Consider the following 27158-nt stretch of genomic DNA (forward strand, 5'->3'; position numbering starts at 1 on the left):
AGTCTCCTCTCCTCTCAGTACTGTGTGCAATTGGCTGTTGCGTTTCGCCCACAAATACACAGTCACTACACTTTACGGTATAGTTTGTGAAGCGCTTTGGGACGTCTAGAAGACGTGAAAAGCGCTATATCAAATGCAAGGATTATGATTATTATAGTATGGAGTCACACAAAAAATGAATCTGGACACTCTCAAACCCCGAGCCTTCTACACAGATTTCTCAGTTGAAATAATAGAAAACGATGTTGACTAGAACTCGATAATATAAGACCCATTTAATCATTTCCTTATCTTTACACCAATAACACCAAGCTGTAGATGAAAGGGCTGAGCAGGGCTCCCCGAGCTGTACGCCCACGACTGAAAGCAATAAAAATCTCAACAATTTATAATTTGAAACCCATTTACTGTCCAATTAAATCCATTAATAATGCAACCATGCAAACATGTAAATGACTGGAGAACATTTGCATTTTTTAATGGCAATACAAGACTGGAGAAAGCTGGAGCAGATTAGCGGCTGGCGGTTAGCTCTGCCAGTCCAAATCCAATTTTACTTGACTAATAGGCAAATTATGCAACGTTGAAGACAGGGAAATTAAAGTGTGGTATATTGTAGTCAAGTCTATAATAGATTGAGGTCTGATTTGATCTCATTTGTTAGTTATTATGGGGGAAACAATACAAGGATTAGAATAGATGATGTACCTAGTTAAGCTTTGTACAGAGGTGAATTTGCAGCTGGATCAGACTGTGTGTGGGGGGGGAGGGGCGGTGCGGTGGAGGGGGCTTAGCCCCCTCCAAAATTCACAATGCAATCAATATGCATTACCTTGCTGTATTGGCTTCACAATAGCCTTAAAGTATCTGTCTGAGGGTGGGAGCCCCTGCAGTCAGCCACACTGTAATAATAATAATCCTTGCATTTGATATAGTGCCTTCTATCTCAAAGCGCTTCACAGAATATACTACAAAGAGAATTGACTGTATAGTTTGTGGGCAAAACGCAGCACTAATTGTGAACAGCAGTGTCCCACAAACAGTCATGGATTGAAGTGACCAATTTATTATTATTAATAAAAGCGATCCGCCAATTGACTAACAACCAGGTTCCTATTTACTGCCAGGTAAACAGAGGCGCGTGGAGTAAGGAAACTTGCCCAACATTTCAACCTGCTGGGAATTGAACCCAGGTCTCTCGCTTGCGAGGCGAGTGCTCTAAACACTGAGCTACAGGACTCTGCTGTACAGTAAGCACCCCAAGCAAGTCCCCTTCATTTATAGAGAATATACACAAGATGATCCTGAACTGTTCTCAACACAAATTAGGAATGCGTTCTGGCTTAAAATGTGAGGCTGCAATATCAGGTAAATAAGAAGAAAACATTAAATAATAATAATCATCATCTTTGCATTTGATATAGTGCCTTATTACATGTTGAGACGTCTCAAAGCGCTTCACAGGATACACTGTAAAGTGGAGTGACTGTTTATTTTGTGGGTGAAACACAGCAGCCAGTTACACTCAGCAGTGTCCCAAAAAAAGTCAAGGAGTGAGTGACCAAATTTTATTTGGAGGATTGTTGGCCGTGGGATCTTTAACGTCCACCAAAACAGGCAGACGGGACCTCGGTATAACATCTCATTCCAAAAGACGGCACCTTCAACAATCCGACACTCCCAGCACTGCACTGGAACATCAGCTTAGATTATGTGGTTGTAACTCAGAGGCGAGTGCTACCACTGAACCAGGCTGATACACCAGATTTGGCTAACTTCCTGCAATAGTCATTGGTAACAGTTTAAGTCAGCAATAACTAGATCAATATCAATCCTGCCAACTCAAATAAATCAGAGGTTTCATTTTGAATTACTTTTAAGGCAACAAGTTCACCTTTAATCGTTCCCACAGGAAGAGATGATAGATCACATGGATCAAAGCAAAATGATGACACCCAACAACAACTTTGTGTAGCACCCCTCACAGAGTATAGTGACCCAGTAATCTTGCCTCATCTCTGGGAGCAGCGAGGCACTTGAAAACAAAGTGTATCTCAACTGAGCCTGATCTTGTCTCTACCGAACCTGACTGTGGCCTTTGGCGGAAATGAGTGGACTTATAATAATAATAATCCTTGCATTTGATACAGCGCCTTACCACAACTTTCAGACGTCTCAAAGCAGTTCACAGAATATACTGTAAAGTGAATTGACTGTATATTTGTGGGCAAAACGCTGCAGCCAATTGCACACAGCAGCGTTCCACAGTCACGGATTAAATGACCAAATTATTATTATTTTTCTAAGGGATAAAGCCATCCGCCAATTGACTTAACAACTAGGTTCCTAGGTAAACTGCTAGGTAAACAGAGGAGTGTGGAGTAAGAAAACCTGCCCAATGTTTCACCCTGCCTGAAAATCGAACCCAGGTCCACTCGCTTGTTCTAATAATCCTTGCATTTGATAAGGCGTTGTATCAAACGCAAGGATTCTTCTTATTATTATTTGCTTCATTGAAAACACTAAACAGCAGCAACAAAAGAACCATGAAATCAGCAGACCCCATTTGGGACCCTCTCCAACACAGGGGACTTTATGCTGAAACCAGACAACCTTCACATTACAACAACAACAACAGAATTACATTTATAGTGCCTTTCACGTCGGGAGGATATCCTCAACAGCGCAGGAACTCACAATTCTTTCTATTTAAAAATATGGTGTTCTCAAATATCGTACACACAAAATGTTAATGAAAAGGCTGAATCTTTCTCTGTAGAAAACCAGAAAGTGATCAGAAAATGATTACATACTCCCAGACCTCAAGAGCACATAAGGCACAAGTGAACTGCAAGAGGCAGCGAAGCCTTCCTACCTACTCACTGTAATGTCACCTTCAAAGCCCTCCACGGCCTTGCTTCTTCATATCTCCGGGACCTGCACCACATCGACCTGTCTGCTCTCTCCACTAAGCGGGCTCCGGCCTACTCCACATCACCCGCCCGGCCTGCCCCACCATCGGCGGTCAGGTCTTCAGCCTCTCTCCCCCCATCCTCTGGAACTCCATCCTGTAGTCCCTCCATCTCAGCCCCTCCCTTGCCTCTTTCAAGGCATATCTCAAGACCCTCGTCTTTGACCGTGCCTTCAGTCACTTTCCTACTCCCACCCTCCCTGCCCTCCACCCCTCCTGATCCCAACCCCAGCTCGGGTCCAAATCCTTGACTGTCCATTGCCTTGGGACGTCCTCCCGACGTGAAAGGCACGCTACAAATGTAATTTGTTGTTGTTGTTGCTCACTCCACAAGTGAGTGGCTGAAAGTAACCGGGTTCCAAAAGAACATCATTCACAGCCCTGACGTCTGAGCACAAGTTGTAAAATGGCTTATATTTTGACCAGTTTGAAATCTCACTGGTTGAAGATGCGGTGTTCCCGAACCAGAATTACCTGTGTTAATTGTGCCTTTGGGGGTTACAACTGAAATAGTGGAATTCACTGTAAATAAAAGTCCCGATGCTGAAAGTCACCGTGTAGCTGTGTTCTGCTCTATCACTTTTGTTAGACGTTGTGTGACTTCTCCTGGGCGAGAAATTGTTCAAAGCGAAATATTGGATATAGTCATAATGTCAATTTGAGAACACCACATTTTTAAATAGAAATTGTGAGTTCCTGCGCTGTTGAGCAATATATTATTGATATGCATACTACACCCAACTAATTATGTGTAAAATAACATTTTAAATTTGAATTAAAATGTAATTAAAATTAAATTATCTCAGATTTTCAGTGAGTAGCAGCTGCTTTGCAGTAATTGGAGTTGATTTGAATGTTTTAATCCTCCATCTCTGTTTGTTTGCTTGAGATTAACACACCCAGTCCCTCTCCCCTTCAATAATTAACTTTCAGATTCTGGGTTTGTTACTTTCAGCCATTTAACAAGTGTCTTTCCCACTGTTTACAAATGCACCAGTTTGTTCAGTGAATTAACACTCATTTAAAAGCCATTTAACTGTTGCAAGCGAGACAGATTAGCAAAGGGCATTACAATGTGACAAGAAGAAGGACTGTTCAGATAAGCATGGTCGAGTGCTCTCCTAAACCCAGCAGAACCTGGCTCCTGACACAGAGTCTAACCCAACTGCAAATTCACCTCTGTACAAAGCTTAACAAGGTACATCATCTATTCTACACCAATTGGCTCGAGTATTAACCTGGTATTAACCTGATGACCACCAGCAGCCAGAGCGAAACCACCCGACCTGACTGCAATGGCTGCTCTTACCCTGCGGACAAAATACTTCAATGCAGGAGACATTACATCCAGTAGTAATGATAACTCCTGTCCCAACTCTATTCACAGGAATAAAGACAAGAAAGCATGGCTTGGATCTCCTGTCCAGTTATCCACTCACTCTACATTACACACTGTAGATCAGCCATCATATTAACTTGCTTTTGCATTTAGCAAAGAGTTGATTCTTTTTTCTGTTGAATTAACTTCTTTTGGGATTTTCAGAGGTCCTCTGCATTAGAGAACAGACTTGGTTATCCCTCCGCTGTCTGGCATTCTCTGAATTTCAGTCGTGCAAGGTGGAAAAACATGAGATAAATCAAGAACTGGAGGTTGGACGAGGCCAAGCTGTGGTTTGAAAAGGATGAAGAGTTTTGGAGGAAGGGAAGACTGGAGGCAGAGAACCAGGAACACAATGACTTTTATTTAATGATTAAGAGAAGTAACAATGTGCTGGATTTTCATTTCACCTCAATGAAGATCCAAAGAGGAAGAACATATGGGAAACACAGAAGCTTTTGGAACTCAGAGAAGCGATGGCCATAAAAATATTGACAATGCAGGGAAAAGAAAATGTTCTGAGAGAGAGAACCATAATCCCTCCAAAAAAACAAAACAATAATAAATCGGTCATTTTCAATCTACGACTGTTTGTGGGACGTTGCTGTGCGCAATTGGCTGCCGTGTTCGCCCACAAATATACAGTCAATTCACTTTACAGTATATTCTGTGAAGCGCTTTGGGACGTCTAGAAGACGTGAAAAGCGCTATATCAAATGCAAGGATTATTATTATTATAACAAGTGAGCAATTGCATAGGATGGTGAGGGAAGGATCAGCTGTCAGACACAACTCATGGATCCCAACCAGGAGTGTGAGAGGCAACTCCTGAGATAGGGTGATCCTCAGGTCACACATCCATCCAAAACTGGCTTGGTTGAATCAGGAGAACAATCCTTCCGAAGCAAATTCAGAGTTTTGCCAAAATTTTACATAAATAATCTCCCTGCTGCTGTCTACCCATTTCTATAAAACCAAAGAACAAACAACTAAGAGCCAAGATCTCAACATACAGATGTCCCGTCAATGAGACCTTCAGATCTGAGGTTAGGACTAGAGAAATGGATAGTGTATCAATACTCCACCCTGGCCCAGATGATCAGCCAACATGCTGACTCACTTTCCCTTCTCCATAGACGCTGCCTGACCTGCTGAATGTCCCAGCGACTTCTGTTTTTGCTCAGAGCTGTTACTGGCTCCTACATTTGCTCCCCTCCCCGTAAATCTTCTAGGATTTGTCGCTTGCCAGATCCTATTGGCTCCTATTGGAGATTATTATCACATTAATTCACTTCACACCTTTGCACTGTGGAGCACTGGCCCTCTGACACTCTATCTAATGAGCCGTATTAGGCAATGCTGGCACAGGGGTAGCTCCTTTCACCAACAATAGAATTTTTATACTTGCAGACAGTAGCGCATTTCATGTCACTATTAAACTAGGAATCTAACTCAAGTCTATAAGGGTGTCTAGCTAAGACGGGTGTACCTGGAGATACTGAATATTGACCATGGACTAAAATAGGAAAGTGTGTCATTTATCACACCATTCATTTTGAATGAGCACTGAAGATAAAAATAAATTCATGTAAACCACTTGTTTAATAGCACATACACTGAATAATTTTATTAAATTAAACCACTTACTTTACACCACTTACTTTACACTACTGCCTACAAACACACAGTCACTCCACTTCACAGTAAATCCTGTGAAGTGCTTTGGGACATCCTCCTGACGTGAAAGGCACTATACCAAATGCAAGGATTATTATTATTATTAAAAGATTTACATAATTTACATGTCACGACTAAGATTATAATGATGGAATGAAATCCTCAATGAGCCATCAGCTCCTTTGTCAGCCAGATCCCAGGTGACGCCATTTTAACACAAGAATAATTCTCTTCCGATTTCCAAACATTTGATTGAAAGTACAGCCAGAGAATGATATTGAATGTGTCATTTGCAGAATTCAATAATTATAAATTGTATAATTTAATATTTAATCTGCAAGCAGTAAGTATTCTCTTAAAAAAGGGGCTTTAATTAACTTCCAATGTAGCCTTGGGTCTGAGGACCCCAATCCCTCTCACACTACAGCAAAGAGCATCTTACATTGCTGTCCAACTGCGGCTCATTAGACAGAGTGCTTGGATTCACATTCAGTCACTGAGTATTAACTTGACTTATACAGGTCTGCCCCGTTAGCACCGCATTAATTAAGAGCAGATCTACTGTGGGTCATGGGTACACTTCCCTTCTGGAATAATCAACTTCCTGTGCTAAAAAATGGCCAACCTCTGGGTTGCCAGGTTGTCACCGAAGACACTTCCTGTAAGTTGCACATGAAGTGCAGGAAGTCCTTGCACTGATGTCACTTCCTGCGTGTTATGCATGCACAGGAAGTGATGTCAGCAGTGACAAGATAACCCAGAAAGTTGACATTTTTCATGCTTGGTTATCTGGGGAATTGGATAAAGACGACTGTGTTAGAAGATGGCTGGTCACCTGAACTGAGACACGTTAATGTTAAAGATTGGTTCTTGAATAGACATTGAGAAGATTCTGGCAACTGAGCATGTCAGTACTTTTGTCAATGGAATTAGCTGCACCCACCCCCTAATGTACTGCACGTTAATAAACATTCACTTTGTCAACAACCAAACTTAATGATTCAGATTACAGACCCACAGTCCTGAAAGTGAAACCACTGTCTTCTCAACCTTTCACAATTTCACTGCTAAAAAACACGGTTCAGACCCACTCAGCACTGATGTGTGTGGGCCGCTCAAACTCACAGCACTGATATGAGATCTGGAGGTGTTGATGGTACCGGTTTCTCTCTGATCTGTACTAAGTGTGGTGACTTGTGCTGGGGTTCAGTCAGAAAACCGTTAGCTGTTGTCTAAGGTATTCCCCATGTGGCCATACTTCAGGTATTGACAGACTATTGACACCCCACGGGGTGGGTGGGGCGGCATTGGAGGCAACTTTGTCCTCATCTGCCTACACTTTCCAGCAATAACCATCAGGCCTGGGAAGGAGCCCTGGTTGATTATTCCTCTTTCTCCTACACAGGGGTGTTAGAGCCAAATGTCAATCCTACATATCTCCTTCCCCACGTCACCTCACTAACTCAGCACAGACTAGTGACCTTCCTAGTCTCCAAGACTGTTCACCATCAGATGATAGATTTAGCCACTCTGTGTCTCCCAGTCTGTGTTCCGCACAGTCGTCAATGTCTAATGATTCTAACACAGTGAGTTGGAATGCATTGCCTGAAAGCCTGGTGGAAGCCAATTCGATAACAACATTTAAGAGAGTAATTATTTGTGGAGGACAAGTTTGCAGGGCTATGGGGGGAGAGTGGGGGAGTGGGGTTGATCAGGGCTATGGAGAGAGAGCGGGGGAGTGGGGTTGATCAGGGCTATGGGGAGAGAGTGGGGTTGATCAGGGCTATGGGGAGAGAGTGGGGGAGTGGGGTTGATCAGGGCTATGGGGAGAGAGTGGGGGAGTGGGGTTGATCAGGGCTATGGGGAGAGAGCGGGGGAGTGGGGTTGATCAGGGGTATGGGGGGAGAGCGGGGGAGTGGGGTTGATCAGGGCTATGGGGGAGAGAGGGGTTGATCAGGGCTATGGGGAGAGTGGGGTTGATCAGGGCTATGGGGAGAGTGGGGTTGATCAGGGCTATGGGGAGAGAGTGGGGGAGTGGGATTGATTTGGAAGCTCTTTTCAAAGAGTTGGCACAGACACGATGGGCCGAATGGCCTCCTTCTGTGCTGTATAATTCTATGATTCAACATGGTAATTATCTAAATTAATTCTTTAAAAACACTAAACTCCTCCCAGAAACATTGTAAACTCTGTGATGTTTGTTCAGCTCTCGATATATCTCAAGGGTTCTCTCCGCTATCAATCAAACATATATAAAGCCCCGATAAAATCAGCACCATCAGCGCCTTGGGACATCCTCCCAACATGAAATGGAATTTGTTGTTGTTGTCTGCTCTTTCCTGTACTGAGTCTGTAAAAGCTCCCACTGATCTACTCTGTTTGCCCAATGTGGCTTCCCAAAGACAACAACCATTTTCAAAGGAAGATTTCCCATTCCAAGCGACATACAGTGCAGGACAACCCCAAGTCTGGACGCTTCAAAACTACAGTAAAACTCTGCATTTCACTTGCACATTATACTATCTGCATCGGTCAGTGATATAGAGCCTGTCAGTCAGTGATACAGTTACATCTGGCACTGATACAAAGGTTAAGGCAGCTGGTGATGGGTTATTTTTAAGCTCGCCAGGTTTCCAGAATCGAGATTCCAGTGGAGCAGGATTGTGAACTGACAGCACAAGATGGAGAGATCCAAATACATGTAAATAGAGGGTTCGAGAGAGACACACACAACCTGCTTTCATATCCACAAGGGGACCAGTCCCAATTACTGTGGATATCAGGCTTATTACTGTGGGTATAACAGCAACACACAGAACCCAGCATCTCATGTTTCTATACATAGGCTGCAATAAGTCAATGTGCTGGAGGAGGAGACAAGGCGAGGATGTGGTTTCTCCAGCAGTGAAAGAAAAGACCCCCATCACAACCGAGTTGGTAAGAAATGGTGATTCACTCACTGGGGGGTGGGCAGTGGTAATTAAACAGGAGGAAGTAGCCAGTGGACCTGCTCTGCACCTGCTCTTTGTTTGCCTGAGATAAGGAGAGGCCAAACACTGCATGCAATCCCTATTAACTCTTCATGTTCAGTACTCCAATAGAAAAAACTCAGTTTGACTTTCTGTGGGAGAGAGGGGGAGGTAATCTGCGTTCAGAGGACCTCTAATTGACACAGAGCCGTTCTGACCTCCCCACAAGGAACATTTTGACAATACGATGATTATATTCTCTTTCCTGTAGCTCAGTGGTTAGAGCACTTGCCTCACAAGCGAGAGGACCTGGGTTAGATTCCCGGGCAAGGAGAAACAAACAATGGGCGAACTTCCTTACTCCACATGCCTGTTTACCTAGAGGTAAGTAAGAACCCAGTTGTTAGTCGATTGTCAGATCGCTTTACCAGGAGTAATAATCCCTCACCCCCCAAAATAATAATAATAATTTGGTCACTCAATCCACGACTGGACATTGCTGTGCACAATTGGCTGCCACGGTTCCCAAAGTATACAATCACTAGACTTTACAGTATATTCTGTGAAGCGCTTTGAGACGTCCCCTCAATGTGCTCCTGGGTTTAATAATAACCCTTGTATTTGATGCAGTGCTTCTCACGTTTTCAAGATGTCTCAAAGCGCTTCACAGAATATACTGTAAAGTGAATTGACTGGGTATTTTTAAGGCCTCAATCTCGCAGTGATCAGGATGTAATATACAGCAAATCAACAGCAAATGGGCACCTCCCCCCCATTATCATCATCATCATCGACTCACCGCAGTGGACTTTGCAGCGACAGAAAGTTTTATGAATCCTGACAGACCCTCCAGCTGTTGCACCAGAAGAGCCATAAACCCAGCTGCTATTTGCTTAAAACTTTTCCAGTTGCAGTGTTCGGGCACAGCCCTGTATACACACACACAAACACACACACACACCTGTACCTCCTGTCTCACACACACACCTGTACCTCCTGTCTCACACACACACCTGTACCTCCTGTCTCACACACACACCTGTACCTCCTGTCTCACACACACACCTGTACCTCCTGTCTCACACACACACCTGTACCTCCTGTCTCACACACACACCTGTAGCTCATGTTACACACACACACCCGTAGCCCATGTTACACACACCTGTACCTCATGTTACACACACATTTGTATCTCGTTACACACACACATCTGTACCTCATGTTGCACACAAACACACCCCATGTTACACATACACACCTGTACCCTGTGTTACACGCACACACACTTGTACCTCATGTTACACACACCCACACACAACTGAACCTCATGTTACACACACACACCTGTACCCCGTGTTACACACACACACCTCCTGTACCTCATGTTGCACACAAACACACCCCATGTTACACACACACACCTGTACCCTGTTTTACACGCACACACACTTGTACCTCATGTTACACACACCCACACACAACTGAACCTCATGTTACACACACACCTGTACCTCGTGTTACACACACACACCTGTACCTCGTGTTACACACACCCACACACACCTGAACCTCATGTTACACACATTCCCGGCCCGGGAATTGAACCCAGGTCCTCCTGCTTGTAAGGCGAGTGTTCTAACCACTAAACTACAGGATTCCACAGTAACATCTACCGACACATTTGCTTTCATTTACATTTACACAACGGCTTTCACTTCGGGAGGATGTCCCAAGGGATTTGGAACCGAGCAGGAGTTGAGATCAGGAGGGGTGGAGGGCAGGCAACATAGAGGTAGGAGGGTGGCTGAATGCACGGTTGAAGAGGGTCTTGAGGTATGCCTTGAAGGAGGGAAGGGAGGGAGCAAGACAAAGGGACTGTGGGATGGAGTTCGAGAGGGTGGAGGCAGAGTGGCTGAAGGCCTGACTGCCAATGGTGGGACAGGCCCAGCGGGGGACACGGAGCAGACCAGAGCCCTCTGAGTGGAGGGAGGGGACAGGTTGATATTTCATTCTCTTTACGTTTGTAAGCGGGATTACACAGCTTTCTCTTTCTGCTGCCAGTGGTTGTGATGTGAGGCTGTGATGTGCTACCCAGGACCCCAGTACAGAGATTACTCATCATCATCCTCCTCTCTGCTCGGAACCCAGAGCCCGGATGTGACAAGAATCTATTCTAGCAAACGTACACATCATAAACACTCGAGCAAAACCTCAAGAGGTTTCTTCTTGAGATGGTAACATTTTGCAATGTTACCATAGAGCCACACGGCTCTAATTACCTAACAGTGAGTAGGAATCCAATTGTTGGTTGATTGGCGGCTCACTTTTCCAGGGATAATGGGAAACTATAGACCAGTTAGTCTGACTTCAGTGGTAGGGAAAATTCTTGAGTTCTTAATTAAGGATGTCGTTATGGGATTCCTGGAAGACCATAACAAGATTAGGCAGTCAACATGGCTTTACAAAGGGGAAGTGATGCTTAACTAATCTTTTAGAGTTTTTTGAAGATGTATCTGCAGGTTAGATAGGGGGGAACCAGTAGATGTAGTATATTTAGATTTTAAAAAGGGATTTGACAAAGTGCCACACAAAAGGCTATTGCACAAGGTTAAGGCCCACGGGATTAATGGGAACATATTAGTATGGACTGAAGAGTGGCTAACGGGTAGAAAACAGAGAGTAGGGATAAACGGGTCATTCACGAATTGGCAGGAGGTGACTAGTGGAGCGCCACAAGGATCAGTGCTTGGGCCTCAGCTATTTACAATTTACATCAATGATCTCGACGAGGACATTGAATGTAACGTATCTAAATTCGCGGATGACACTAAACTCGGTGGGAGAGTAAGCTCTGAGGATGATGCAAAAAGATTGCAACGGTATATAGGTGGGCGAGGGGAGTGGGCGAGTAGGTGGCAGATGGAATTTAATGTGGGGAAGTGTGAAGTTATTCACTAGGTAGCAAAAATAGAAAAACAGATTATTTTCTAGAGGGGGAGAGATTAGATAGTGTTAGAGTGCAGAGGGATTTGGGTGTCCTTGTACACCAGTCTCAAAAAGTTAGTTTGCAGGTGCAGCAGCAACTAAGAAGGCGAACGGCAGTTAGCGTTCATTGCAAAAGGTTTAGAGTACAAGAGTAGGGAAGTCTTGCTGCAACTGTATAGGGCCCCGGTGAGACCGCACCTGGAGTATTGTGTGCAGTTTTGGTCCTTATTTAAAAAAGGACATAGAGGGCTGCAGCGTAGATTCACTCGGTTAGTTCCTGGGACGAGGGGACTGACCTATGAGGATAGGCTGAATAAACTGGGGCTGTATTCTCTAGAGTACAGAAGAATTAGGGGAGATCTTATTGAAATATATAAGATTCTTAAAGGGCTGATAAAGTAGACACTGAGGGACTGTTTCCCCGGGAGGAGAATCTATAACCAGGGGTCACAGTCTGAAAATGAAGGGTCAGCCTTTTAGAACAGAGTTGAGGAAACATTTCTTCACTCAGAGGGCAGTGAACTTATGGAATTCACTACCCCAGAAGGCTGTAGATGTCAGTCCTTGAACATCTTCAAGGCTGAGACTGATAGATTTTTTAAAAATAGAGGGATTAGGGGATATGGGGAGAGGGCGGGTAATCAGAGTTAGGTCAGAAGATCAGCCATGATCTTATCGAATGGCGGAGCACAGGCTCGAGGGGCCGAATGGCCTACTCCTGCTCCTAATTCTTATGTTCTTATAATGATCACTTCCCCAAAAAAATAATAATTTGTTCGCTCAATCCACGACTGTTTGTGGGACACTGCTGTGTGCAATTGGCTACCACTTTTCTCTCACAAAATATGCAGTCAATTCACTTTACAGTTTATTCTGTGAAGCAGTTTGAAATGTCTCGAAGATGTGACAGGGCGCTATATCAAATGCAAGGATTATTATTGTTATTATAAACAGATTGTTCAGTGCTCCATCTGTCTTATCTGGCCACGATTACAGTACTTCTGTGTGATTTGTTAACAATAACCATCTTACATTTGGTATCGTTTCTTTCATATAGGGAGGAAGTCACAAAGAGCTTTACAGGATATACTGTAAAGTGCAGTGACTCTGTATTTTGTGGCAGGCAATTTGCACACAGCAGTGCCCCTCAAACAGCCATGAAGTGAATGACCAATTTTATTTGGGGGATTGTCAGCCAGGAGAGAGAAACTCCCTTCTCTTTCTGAATGGTGTCTGGGAGACTACTCTGTTTGAGGGGGGGCTATACAAATGTAATTTTGTTGTTGTTGTTATCATATAAATGTGAGTTGTTGTTGTAATGTGGTGAGATCTTTAACGTCCGCCTGAATAGGCAGACGGGACCAGGGCAGGAAAAAGCCCCATCTTCCCCAGGCAAACGGGGCGTGGCAATGGGCGTCCCGACACCAAGGTAGAAGATCAGAAATAGTATAGACAACTGTGTGACCAAATCTTGTTCACTGAGTGAAAGATTAGACACAGGGTCCTCTTCACCACTCTCTGATAACAGCATTTCCGTCCTCACGTCAGCTTTTAAGTTTTTTGAGTGACGCTGTTTCTAACGTATATACTTTATATATATACTTTACAGTATATTTATATATATATTTATATAGTATATATTTAAAGTTGATGTTCTTCAACCTGTCACAGGTCTCAATGTTCTGTAAGGCAGGGGCTCGGACACCGCTACAAACCTATGGCAGGATCTTGAGGTGGGAAGAGCACGTGACCCTAGGAGAAGTGGCAATGGTGATGAAAGCCCAATGTTAATAATAAATAATAATAATCCTTGAATTTGATACAGCGCCTTATCACGTCTTCGAGACGTCTCAAAGCACTTAACAGAATATACTGTAAAGTGAATTGACTGTATATTTTGTGGGCGAAGCACAGCAGCCAATTGCGCACAGTAGCGTCTCACAAACAGTCATGAACTGAGGACCAAATTGTTAATTTTTTTGAAAGGGATTATTATCCCCAGAAAAGTGATCCATTAATCGACTAATAACCGGATTCCTACTGACTGCTGGTAAACAGAGGCGTGTGGAGTAAGGAAACTTGTCCAACATTTCGACCTGGCCGGGAATTGAATCCAGGTCCTCTCACTTGCGAGGCGAGTGCTCTAACCACTGAGCTACAGGACTTAGTGCCATTAATACACAGACATAGAGTAGTTGGCACACCCAGGGCGGCTGGTCTCAACTTGAAGAAAAGAGCAGTTAAACGATCATCTTGCTGGCCAGCAAATTAAACTTTAATTTCATTTCTCCTTCTCTTGTCAGTGACGTTTTACAGAAGTCTGTTATCTAGTTTCACTAATAGCTGCACCACAGGCTTTGAGGTGACATTTATCAAAATTGCTTGTAATGTTTTGTTGACTATTTGCCATTTTAACGCCCAGCGGGCAGGTAATTTATAATTAATATAATTACACACAGCAGCCGAAGGAGCATTGTCAAAACACTCGCTGAGACAGTAGAATAAGGTTTCTGCCCAAAAGTTGTAGTAGCGTATAGTGACTGTTTCAGACCAAAATAAAAGCCACGGTTTCTCTCTCCACCCCAACCACCCTCCCCTGCCCCTCACCCCCCCTGAAGAAGAGCTTCAAATGTGAGCTCAACCAAGCTCTGACACAGCAACAGGATGAGGGGTGGAAGGCAAACAGAGGCGTGTGGAGTAAGGAAACCTGCCCAACGTTTCGTCCTGCCCGGGAATCAAACCCAGGTCCTCTCGATTGTGAGGCTCCAACCACTGAGCCACAGGATTCCACAAACAACAACAAAGATCAACAACAAATTGCAATTATATAGCGACTTTCACGTTGGGAGGATGTGCCAAGGCGTTGTGCCTCAGACACTAACAGTAGATGCTGTACCCAACCAATCAACACACAGACTCACACACATTGTGTAGTCAACCCGTGTTTACTTTTCATTAAGTTACGTCATCAATCTCGATCACTTCCATTTGTACCAAGATCAGAGTGGGGGTGGTGGGGGTGGGGTGGGGGGAGTGAAAATTAGGAGAGAGGAGAACAGAGAGTGTCAATTAAGAAACGAGAGACAAGGCTGAGTCAGCTGCAGATAGGGTTATCACAACCACTGAAGTCATCACATTCTCGGGCAGTTCCGAGATGGATACGAACGGTATTTTTCATTTTGCTTTTATTAAAATAATAATGATAATCCTGGCATTTGATACAGATTCTTATCACGTCGTTGAGGCGTCTCAAAGCTCGTCACAGAATATACCATAAAGTGAATTGACTATATTTTGTGGACGAAATGTGGCAGCCAATTGTGCACAGCAGGGTCCCACAAACAGCCATGGGTTGAGTGACCAAATCATTATTATTTTTTAAAGGGATTATTACCCCCGGAAAAGCGATCCCCAATTGACTAACAATGAAGTACCTACCTATTGCTAGGTAAACAGAGGTGTGTGGGAGTAAGGAAATTTGCCTAATATACCCCATCTGGGAATCGTTTGTGAGGCGAGCGCTCTAACCACTGAGCTCCAGGACTCCACAAAACTAAAGGGACGGCTGCCTGGTCCCAGCTCCTGAGGCTCAAAGGACACATTGGCTTAAGTCTTAAAACCACTGTCTTACAATCTAAGATCAAACAGTATTTTGGAAAATTCTTAAATCCAGTCTTAAATCTTTTCAACAGGTGAAATCAAGGCCCCAACTGCCTGTTCACGTGGACATTAAAGATCCCATGACATTATCGGAAAAAGAGAAGCGAGTATCTCTCTCCTGAAGTCCTGGTCAACAATCCCCCTAATAAAGTCTTTGTGGCTGTTTGTGGGACTGTGTCAGCACAAACACCTCGCACATTTGCATACAACAGATAGTGACTTCACAGATGATAATTACCTATGATGCACACTGAGATATTTCCATACAAAAAGGTAAGTTATTTCCTTCTAACCAATATCTTGATCACATTTAACATTCAGACAGCTGGAGAAACGTAGAGCATCTCGCTGGTTCTGAATCAGCCTCATTGTCCTCCTGATATTCACTGTAATGTAATGTGTTTATGCCAAGCATGACATTAATAAATAAGGAACACACACACACACACTAACTCACTCACACTGCAGTGAAAGGGCTCATTGTTCTCACTCTCTACCTTCCTGCACACAGCACCCTGACGTCAAACCCCCAGCCAATCCAGCCGCCCGCCAGTACATCCTGGTGACACGTCAGGTTACAGACATCAGCACAAAGCAGAGCCTCCCCTCCCATAGAGACTGCCTCAGGATGGGTACCAATCCATACCCTCTCTCCTGGGTCCAATCCTCGACACTGGGAGACCCAGGGAGAGGAGTCTGAAAGCCAAGGTCAACATCAACCTCACTCCCCCACCTCCCCATACACACACAACCCTCACTGCCGTCCCCCACCCACACACACACACACCTCATTGCCCACCCCCCCACATCCCCAAACACACACCTCACCGCCCCCTATCATCCACATTTCAACCAAGAATTACTGGTTGAGGGAACTAATTTTCTTTCCTAGGTGAGACATATTGAGTTGCCTGTTTATGTGGAGATGGCTTGTCATACTCCTTTCGCCCACAAAATATACAATCAATTCACTTTACAGTATATTCTGTGAAGCGCTTTGTGCCGCCTCGATGACGTGATAAGAAGCTATACCAAATGCTAGGATTATTATTATTATTTATAATTATTAGATGCTGAATGGGAGAGTTTGGAAGCACTCTCTATCCACGATGTCACTGCAGCAAAAAACTGTCACAATAGAGGAGGAGCTCTCTACAAAATGGCTGTCTTTAAGCACCAGTTTGGAGTTGTAAAGTAAAACTTACTGGATGGGCACTTGAAGCTCTCTTTAAGGAGCAGTGAAAATTCTCTCCGCAGCCCATCTCGGGACATCCCCAATAGCGGAGCACCGCAGGTTTGAAGACATAGGTGGCCGTTTACTGGCCAAAGACAAGCTGCGCTCACAGGCCAACAATGGGATACGTGACTTCATTATAAAAAGAAAATGCTTTTGTTTTTGAATACCTCAACCACATCCTCTGCCGGACAGGTTCCCACCCGGTCAGTCACACTTACTGTAAAGTCATGTGACCAGTGACCGAGCAAGGTCAATTATTCTAAAAACTGCTTCCCCAAGATGTCAGCACTGTAAAACTTCACCTCCCTCCCTCTTCCCTCCCTCTTACAATCTACAGCACTCCTCACCTCCCTTTAAGAGTGAAGGGGGAGGTGGGATTGCAGGGAGACAGAGACTAACCAGAGGAGCTGAGTGTGTGTGTGTGAGACTGAGAGAGACAGAGAGAAATGACAGGTACAAATGCACATCTCATCAGTCACTACACCCTCTCCAGTACATTTGTCCCGATATCAAATTTACCATTCTTAATGCTTTGAGGGAACATAAAGGGTTAAACTGTTTGTAAAGGGTTAAACTCCGCACTTGTGAACTGTGCTCTTTAATACTCTCACCTGGAGCAGGGGTGAAACACTGACCTTGGCTCTCTGCTACAGGTCACAGCTGTGGGCAGCAATCCAAGCAGAAATAATACTAATCCTTGCATTTGATACAGAGCCTTATCACGTCTTCGTAAAGGTCTCAAAGCGCTTCACAGGATATACTGTAAAGTGAATTGAATGTGTATTTTCTGGGCAAAACCCAGCAGCCAATTGCACAAAGCAGTGTCCCACAACAGTCGTGGATTGAATGACCAAATGTTTTTAAAAAGCGATTATTACTGCCTGAAAAGCGATCCGCCAATTGATTACCAGCCGGGTTCCTACTTACTGCTGGTAAACAGAGGTGTGTGGAGTAAGAAAACTTGCCCAACGTTTCACCCTGCCGGGAATCGAACCCAGCTCCTCTCAGTTGCGAGGCGAGTGCTCTAACCACTGAGCTGCAGGACTCCACAATAAGCATAAAAGAGCACAATAAGCGATAAACAAGTGTAAATATATATTTTTGTCTATCAGCACAACTGAGACACGTTATCTATTTTTAAGCTTGTTAAGTAACTGCATTATATTTACACTGTGATTGTACGCAGAGACTACATGCTCAGGAAATGGAGGCTTGGACACAGATTCTGTGGGTAAACAGTATTTTTACCCATATTTGTACCCTCAGGAACATTTGTATGCGTTGGAGCACTTGGGAGTTCTTGGTGAAAATAATAGGCCAAAGCCATTGGAGAGACATGTAAACCACACGTAGCTGTGACAGCTCCAGGACTGTCGCCCGGCATTGATGAAAGAGCAGGTGCAGATTAAGTAGACAACAATAAAAATGTAGTTTATTATAGACTCCCAGGAAGAAATGTGCCAGAATTTTTTAAATACAAATAAGACTTAGCAGGACGGGGTGGTACAGTAGCAATGTTTCAGGTGTCATGAAACATTACACATGCAAAGAATACAATGTGAGCAGAAATCCCAGACCTGCAGCGAGATACTCATAGAATAACAAGGAATCTAACAAAAGTGGCCAAACTACACAACGACAACAACAGCAACAACAACAACATGGTGACGGGCCGAGGCCCACAGTCAGGGTTGGCACAAGGCTGAGGAGAGGAGATCTATTCACCATAAGTGAATAATAAGGTCACTCAACCCATGACTGTTTGTGGGACGCTGCTGTGCGCAATTGGCTGCCGTGTTTCACCTACAAAATATACAGTCAATTCACTTTACAGTATATTCTGTGAAGCGCTTTGAGACGTCTCGAAGACATGACAAGGCGCTGTATCAAATGCCATTATTATTATTATTATTATTATTATTATTATTATAATATGACACCAAATTTGGGCTTTAAAGCCTGGAGACTATGGGGGAAAGGGAGTGATGGAGGCTGGTTACATGGGCACTCAGTAAACAGCTATTATTTTCTGACAACCAATTGATTATGTTTTGAAATGTACAGAGAAACACAAATAGAAGACAGGTACTGTATGTGCAAACTGTGGACAGATAATGTTATTGATCTATTGCTATACAGAGAATGTGACTCACTCCAGCATTACATCAGCACAGATCAATTAATTCACAGATGGAGTGGTGGCGAGAAAGAAGTGCTATGAATATATATTTCTAGCTCCTTATTAAGTTATTCCTTTCTAATCTTCTTTCTTCCTATCCCCAATTGACGATGGCTTATCTTCATCGATGCTCTCACTTGCTCTCTCTCAGTCACTACACATCTCAGCTATACCCAGCTTTGCTGCTGGCCTCATCCTGTACCAGGCCTGGATTACATAGGCGCAAACAATTAAACTCAGGCTTACCCGGGCCGACAAAAAAACACTGAGATATTCACTCTTCAGTCTCCATCAAATCAGGACATTATAACAATGCAAATTGTTGTTGTTGTATAATCACAAACCTACCAGCTCTTCATGTACATTCACAGACCTTAAGCGTAACAGGTGAAAGAATTAAATAAAATATCACAAATGGGAAGTATTATCAACAATCTGTTTTGTTTTGCTAAACGATACTTTGTCTTCACAACACAGAAACAAACAGCTCAGGTCTCCTCTCCTCTCCCACTAGATGTTGGTCTCCTCGTGCTCTCTTCCTTCTAACACTCTCTTTAGATAAGTAGCTTTGTCTGTCCCCACACCAGGTAAAACTCTCTGATCTAAGCCTTCTCACTGACGTTTCACAGTATTGATTTAATTCAAGGTGTGAAAGAATTTAGCCATTGTTTCTGACCCATTGATTGTGGAAGATTGACATTCAGGGGATGTGTGAGCCTCGTGGAAAACTAGGTTTTCCAAACTTTTCTCCGACGTAATGGAACCAACACTGATGACCACTGGGTAAGCGCTTCTTTACACACTCGCACACACACATGCATATACATGCGCACACACATACACACACGCACACACACTGGCTCGACTATCTTGATATTAAAATACTGTCAAACTTCCCGACACTGAGATTTGACTGATTTTGCTGGAGGAATCTGACCGTGAGCCTTTCCCGTGTCCAGTCCCTCGCTATGGATCCAGACAATCCTGTTAGGACATCCCATCCTGTCATATGACCCACATTAACAGGACGTGCGGTCAGCCTGACTTCTGAAATTGACCGGTTGGTTTCCTGCATTCATGAGGCCACGACTGTACGAGGTGGTCAGGTCACCACTGCTGTTGCTCCGAGCATACAGTAACAATAATAATCCTTGCATTTGATATAGCGCCTTATCACGTAGTTGAGACGTCTCAAAGTTTGCTCACTATCTACAGGAAGCAACCTACCATCACTTCCTGCGCACTGTGCACGAATAGGAAGCACTACTAACGTCACTTAACAAAGGAAATGACAACAGCAGCACTTCACTGTATAGCGCACATGGATATAACCACGCAGGAAGTGACATCTGTAGCAAGCTGAGATTCGGCCCCTCACAGTTCAGGCCCCAGACGAGCCTCTGAACCCTGTGGCTAATGGCGAGTTCTGCCCACTTGCCAGCCTGAAACCCGATCCCTTTGCAAGTTGTAAACTTGTATTGGTCATCCTCCGTCGTTCGCACTGGCGTTTAGCATTTGCTGCTGATGTGACAGTAGACAGTGGAGCAGACACCGTCTCGAGCGCACTTTATTGCAGACAATAAGAACTTGTGCACACATCAGATCAGTGCTCGGAGCTCCACAAACTCCGCAGTGGAACCTATTGAATTTTTTGCTCAGCCGGGTGTCTGACACATGTCTCCAACCTATTGTAAATGGCCTCCAGTTCCACATTGAGATGCAAACTGACAACCAATCCTCTGCTTCTGCAGCTCCAGTCAATCACAAACTCAAACAACACAAAAACACTTAAAGGGTAATGTCATCATATTAAAGGGCAATGTCACCACAGTACTTTTCCAAACAGCCTCAATGACTGGAACAACTTGTCCCTAACATTGTACCCACTTTGGCTGCTTCCTGCTCCGTGCACTGTGCCCAAACCCCACCGAGGAATTGGTGTCTACATTTTCAAAAGTTTGGAACAAGTGGCAGTCTCACACCATGCCCCAGTTCAGCACCAACTCTATGTTTAGAGTACATATACATACAGTGAGTAGTATGTCTCTGTGTGTGACTGGCTCACAGTCTGGCTCATTGGCAGGACCTGGAAGGACAGACCAGTCACCTGGGGCAGGGAATCATCCCACTCAGCTCCAGTTAACCTTGCAAACCTAAACCCTAACGGTGTTCCTAGCTGGACAAGCAATGGGAAAGCTTGCCAGACAGCAACATCAATGACAAGCTATGCGGTTTTAGCTGGTTAGACTCCAGCAGTTACCCCAACACACACTCTGGGATCCCCAAGCCTTGGCTCTTGCCAACCTGTGCCTAATACTTTCCAGAATTTAGTAAGCAGGATGTGTCCCTCCAGGCATCAAAAATGAAAGGGTTACGGGGAGAGAGTGCATATGTGCAGCTATACATACTTGCACAAAGACACATGGACATGGTCACTATTTGTGTATCCATGATTAGAAATAGTCACCTGTGTTTGATATAGCTTCTTATCACATCGAGACATCTCAAAGCATTTTACAGGATATATTTTAAATATAATAACTGTGTACTGTGTAGTCGAACGCTTTTTTTCTCTACACTCATGTGCCGAAAAACTGACTGTCCAACGCCTTGGGACATCTTCCCGATGTGAAAGGTGCTGCACTATTATAATTTTGTTGTTTTTGTTAAAACGCACGTAATTGTGCACACACATACTCCATACATGTCTATACGTATGCAGACTATGCCATTAATTATAATACTCCTGGCATTTGATATAGCTCCTTATCACGTCTTCGAGACATCTCAAAGCGCTTCACAGAATATACCGTAAACTGTATATTTTGTGGGTTTAACACGGCAGCCAATTGTGCACAGCAGTGCCCCACAAACAGTCGTGGGTTGAATGACCAAATTATTATTATTATTTTGTTTTGTCCATCGTTTCTCCCTGCCCGCGAATCAAACCCAGGTCCTTTCGCTTGCGAGGCAAGTGTTCTAACCATTGAGCTACAGGACTCCACTGTTGATAAGGAGTGAAGCACATCACTTGCAATGGGATGCCTGAGGGCTGCTCCACAAAAACTCATTAGAAATCTGGAGCCGCCTGGAATTAAACCCAGTCCACACACAGCTTTGTCTTGAAAAGGTTTCCGCTCATTGTTGGTGCTGAGTTGGTTGCATAATAACTACTTTAATTGTAATTAGTATCTTGGTTACAAATCGCTTTTCTTTCAGTCAGCAGAACACATGATCACCTCTATCAATGAGAGAGTGAGTGATGTGAGGAAGAGAACCACAGGTCTCGTGATAAGCAAAAGCCTACACTCACTATACGCCGCACACACTTATCCCAGTCACTCCACTTTACAGTATATTCTGTGAAGCGCTTTGAGATGTCTCAACAACGTGATAAGGCGCTGTATTAAATGCAAGGATTATTATTATTATTATGATTGTTTGTCACCAAACAGCTGATAGTGTTAGTAATAATAATCCTTGCATTTAATACAGCACTTTATCACATCTTCAAAACGTCTCAAAGCGCTTCACAGAATATACTGCAAAGTGAAATGACTTTGCCCAGAAACAGACATGAATTGAAGACCACATTTTAAACATTATTTGGTAAAAAAAATGTTTTGAAGGGATTATTTGGAGTCCTGTAGCTCAGTGGTTAGAGCACTCGCTTTGCAAACGAGACACCTGAGTTCAATTCCAGGCAGAGGGCGAAACCTTGGGCAAGTTTCCTTACTCCACACAGAGCCTAATAATAATCCCTCCAAAACCAAAACAATAATAAATTGGTCATTTTCAATCCACGACTGTTTGTGGGACGTTACTGTGCGCAATTGGCTGCCGCGTTCGCCCACAAATATACAGTCAATTCACTTTACAGTATTCTGTGAAGTGCTTTGGGACGTCCTCCCGACGTGAAAAGCGCTATATCAAATGCAAGGATTATTATTATTATTATTACCCCCAGAAAAGCAATCCACCAATCGACTAATAATTGAGTTCCTACTTACTGCTAAACAGTAAACAGAGGTGTGTGGAAGGAAAGTTGCCCACCGTTTTGCCCTGAGTGGGAATCAAACCCAGGTCTTCTGGTTTGAGAAGCGAGTGCTCTAACCACTGAGCTACAAGACTTCACAACGAGCTTGTAAAACCCAGGAACCTGTTGATTTTGCTGTGCAGTGAAATGGATTGCTGTACAGTGTAAAACGCCTGTGTAAACGGCACAGGCACAGCGCCAGGCACACAGCACGCTTCCCTCAGCATGTGAAACCCCGCCACCCTCACTGCTCAGTGCCCTCATAAACAGTCATTTACAGCCAACAACAAACGCCTCACCACATCTACATCTGGCAATTCTCACTGTCTGGCTGTTTCCCCGCAATCTGACAAAATACACAGTCAATTCACTTTACAGTATATTCTGTGAAGCGCTTTTAGGCGTCTTGAAGACATGACGAGGCGCTGTATCAATTGCAAAGATTATTATTATTATTATTACTGAAAGCTAACTTTTAATCTGAATTGAAGTCACATTTGATTCTCATCCCGCTTCCAGTGTCAGACATGGACCCAAGCGTCACATCAGTAAAGCCAGTCATATGTACATCTCAAATCCTCCTCTATCATATCTTTTTTAAACAGTCTGATTGAATCTTCTTTATAAAGCAGCCAAACACATGTGCTCACAATCCCTGCCTTGTGTTAATCTGCTGTAAACGCAGCACACACTTTATTTTCACATTTCCCTCTGATAGCTTTCTGCCAGTGCGACCCACTATGGCCACGTTACACACACACAAACACACACTCAAACATACACAGACACACACACACACTCAAACACACACACAGACACACACACACACTCAGAGACATACAGACTCGCACACGGCCAGCCTCCCTTCACTATGTCGTCCTGTGTTGGCTGAATGTTGCTCGGACTCTTACTGTCATTTTGTGTGTGTTTATAACGTGTGTGTGTGTGTATAGTGTGTTTGTATAATTTTGTGTGTATAGTGTGTGCGTAATGTGTATGTATAATGTGTATATGTATAATGTGTATGTATAGTGTGTGTGTGTAATGTGTGCGTGCCTGTGTATATCACTTGTATGTTTGTGTATGTGTGTGTAAGTCTGTGTCTGTGTGTACATATATACACTATAATTTGTATGTGAGTGTGTGTGTCTCAGGGCTTTGGGATGTCCTCCCGATGTGAAAGGGGCTCTATAAATGTAATTTTGTTGTTGTTGTGTTAGTGTGTGTGTGATCACACTGGGTGTTGGGAGGGGTGCTGTGTTAGACCAGGCTGACAGTATCCCCCCTCCCCACGCCCACCCCACACAAACACAACATCCAACAAACACAACTGCAGTAACCTCGCAAAACTACAGTAAGTTACTCACTAGGATGTTTGTTTCCTCGATTGTTCCCCCTGACAGCAATATCAGCGGCACATTTACATACAGTGCACGTTTGTAAAGTGCACATTTGCACTAATAGCAAGTCCTGAAAATGTGGTTTCCTGGGGCTGCAGAGTGAGGGCAGTGGGTTCCTAACACAGACACAGAGCACGGAGAGGAGGGCCAGATACCAGCCGACAGACATTTATTCATCAGATGAAAACAAGACTGTAAACTCAGAGATAATAACAATAATACATACATAATATATATAAGCCTGGCATTTGATATAGAGCCTTATCATGTCTTCAAGACGTCTCAAAGCGCTAAACACAATATATTGTAAAGGGAATTGATGGATTTTGTTGGTGAAATGCGGCAGCCAATTGTGCACAGCAGAGTCCCACAAACCATCGTGGACTGAGTGGCCAAATTATTATTTCCTTCTTTGAAAGGATTATTACCCCAGAAAAAGCGATCCACCAATCAACTAACAACGGGATTCCTACTTACTCCGAAGTAAACAGAGGAGTGTGGAGTCAAGAAACTCAGCCCCAACGCTCCACTCGGACGGGAATCAAACTCAGGTCCTTTCGCTTGCGAAGCGAGTGCTCTAACCACTGAGCTGCAGATGCCCCCCCCCCACACTGAGCTGCAGATGCCCCCCCCCACACTGAGCTGCAGATGCCCCCCCCCACACTGAGCTACAGATGCCCCCCCCCACACTGAGCTGCAGATGCCCCCCCCCACACTGAGCTACAGATGCCCCCCCCCACACTGAGCTGCAGATGCCCCCCCCACACTGAGCTGCAGATGCCCCCCCACACTGAGCTACAGATGCCCCCCCCACACTGAGCTGCAGATGCCCTCCCCCCACACTGAGCTGCAGATGCCCCCCCCACACTGAGCTGTAGATGCCCCCCCCACACTGAGCTGCAGATGCCCCCCCCCACACTGAGCTGCAGATGCCCCCCCCCACTGAGCTGCAGATGCCCCCCCCACTGAGCTACAGATGCCCCCCCCCACACTGAGCTGAGGCCCCCCCCCACTGAGCTGCAGATGCCCCCCCACTGAGCTGTGCCCCCCCCACACTGAGCTACAGATGCCCCCCCCCACACTGAGCTGATGCCCCCCCCACACTGAGCGATGCCCCCCCCACTGAGCTACAGATGCCCCCCCCCCACTGAGCTGAGATGCCCCCCCCCACTGAGCTACAGATGCCCCCCCCCACTGAGCTACAGATGCCCCCCCCCCCACTGAGCTGATGCCCCCCCACACTGAGCTGATGCCCCCCCACACTGAGCTGATGCCCCCCCACACTGAGCTGATGCCCCCCCACACTGAGCTGATGCCCCCCCACACTGAGCTGATGCCCCCCCCCCACACTGAGCTGATGCCCCCCCCCACACTGAGCTGATGCCCCCCACACTGAGCTGATGCCCCCCCCACACTGAGCTGATGCCCCCCCCACACTGAGCTGATGCCCCCCCACACTGAGCTGATGCCCCCCCCCACACTGAGCTGATGCCCCCCCCACACTGAGCTGATGCCCCCCCCCACACTGAGCTGATGCCCCCCCCCCACACTGAGCTGATGCCCCCCCACACTGAGCTGATGCCCCCCCCACACTGAGCTGATGCCCCCCCCACACTGAGCTGATGCCCCCCACACTGAGCTGATGCCCCCCCCCACACTGAGCTGATGCCCCCCCCCACACTGAGCTGATGCCCCCCCCCACACTGAGCTGATGCCCCCCCCACACTGAGCTGATGCCCCCCCCCCCCCCCCCCCACACTGAGCTGATGCCCCCCCCCCCCACACTGAGCTGATGCCCCCCCCCCCCCCCCGGGGGCACAGACACCGCACAGAGGGCCACAGACACGCGGAGGGGACAGTGCGGGAACGCCGTTACTCACCTTATTGCAGTAGTAATGCTCCAGACAGGAGGCGGCGCCGAGATCCCCCACCGCCGCGGGGGCACAGGGGGCACAGGAGGGGGTACAGGGGGCACAGGGGGCACAGGGGTAAAACCTCACGTCCATCTTTCAACTGGAGCTCAGCCCCCGACCGGGAACATGGATGGCGGAGCGGTTGTTGTTGTTGTTGTTGAATTATTCTCACTGTCCTTTTGTACGTCTCTCTCTCTCTCTCTATTGGTAACACTGAGTGACAATAACAGAGAAACGCAGAAGACAATTCACCGTTTGCCTCATATCCGCTGTGGCTCCGGTGTCTGTGACTGTGACTCCGGTGTCTGTGGCTCCGGTGACTGTGGAGCTGAACAGTCAGTGCTCACGATTTTGGTTCGTGAAAGGCCGTCCAGAAAGTCTCAGACAGAAAAAAAAGGCACCGATGAAAGTGATTCTCTTCTGTTGCGATCCTCTCCTTTGTCCTCTCTCTCTCTCTCTCTCTCACTCCCTCTGTCCTTCCTCTCTCTCTCTCTCTCTCTCACTCCCTCTGTCCTCTCTCTCACTCCCTCTGTCCTCTCTCTCTCTTTCACTCCCTCTGTCCTCTCTCTCTCTCTCCCTCTGTCCTCTCTCTCTCTCTCTCTCTCACACTCCCTCTGTCCTCTCTCTCTCTCACTCCCTCTGTCCTCTCTCTCTCTCACTCCCTCTGTCCTCTCTCTCTCTCTGTGTCCTCTCTCTCTCTCACTCCCTCTGTTCTCTCGCTCTCTCACTCCCTCTGTCCTCTCTCTCTCA

At 45.4% G+C, this 27158-nt stretch overlaps 1 protein-coding gene across 2 annotated transcripts in view; it reads right to left on the reverse strand.

The window, feature by feature from the left end:
• The window catches only part of tox2 (TOX high mobility group box family member 2), a 59321-nt gene extending 32436 nt beyond the window's left edge, over positions 1-26885 (reverse strand). The window contains exon 1 of one of the 2 annotated variants that reach the window (XM_007911368.2): positions 26376-26885. In XM_007911368.2, the coding sequence (XP_007909559.1) occupies positions 26376-26501 (126 nt within the window). In that variant the 5' untranslated portion in view covers positions 26502-26885. Of the gene's footprint in view, positions 1-24462; positions 24681-26375 lie in introns of those variants that run through there. The other variant, XM_007911369.2, reaches the window with a different exon arrangement.
• Between the last annotated feature and the right edge of the window lie 273 nt (positions 26886-27158).

The sequence above is a fragment of the Callorhinchus milii genome, unplaced genomic scaffold, assembly GCF_018977255.1.
Source record: "Callorhinchus milii isolate IMCB2004 unplaced genomic scaffold, IMCB_Cmil_1.0 Scaffold18, whole genome shotgun sequence".
Classification (NCBI taxonomy): Eukaryota; Metazoa; Chordata; class Chondrichthyes; order Chimaeriformes; family Callorhinchidae; genus Callorhinchus; species Callorhinchus milii.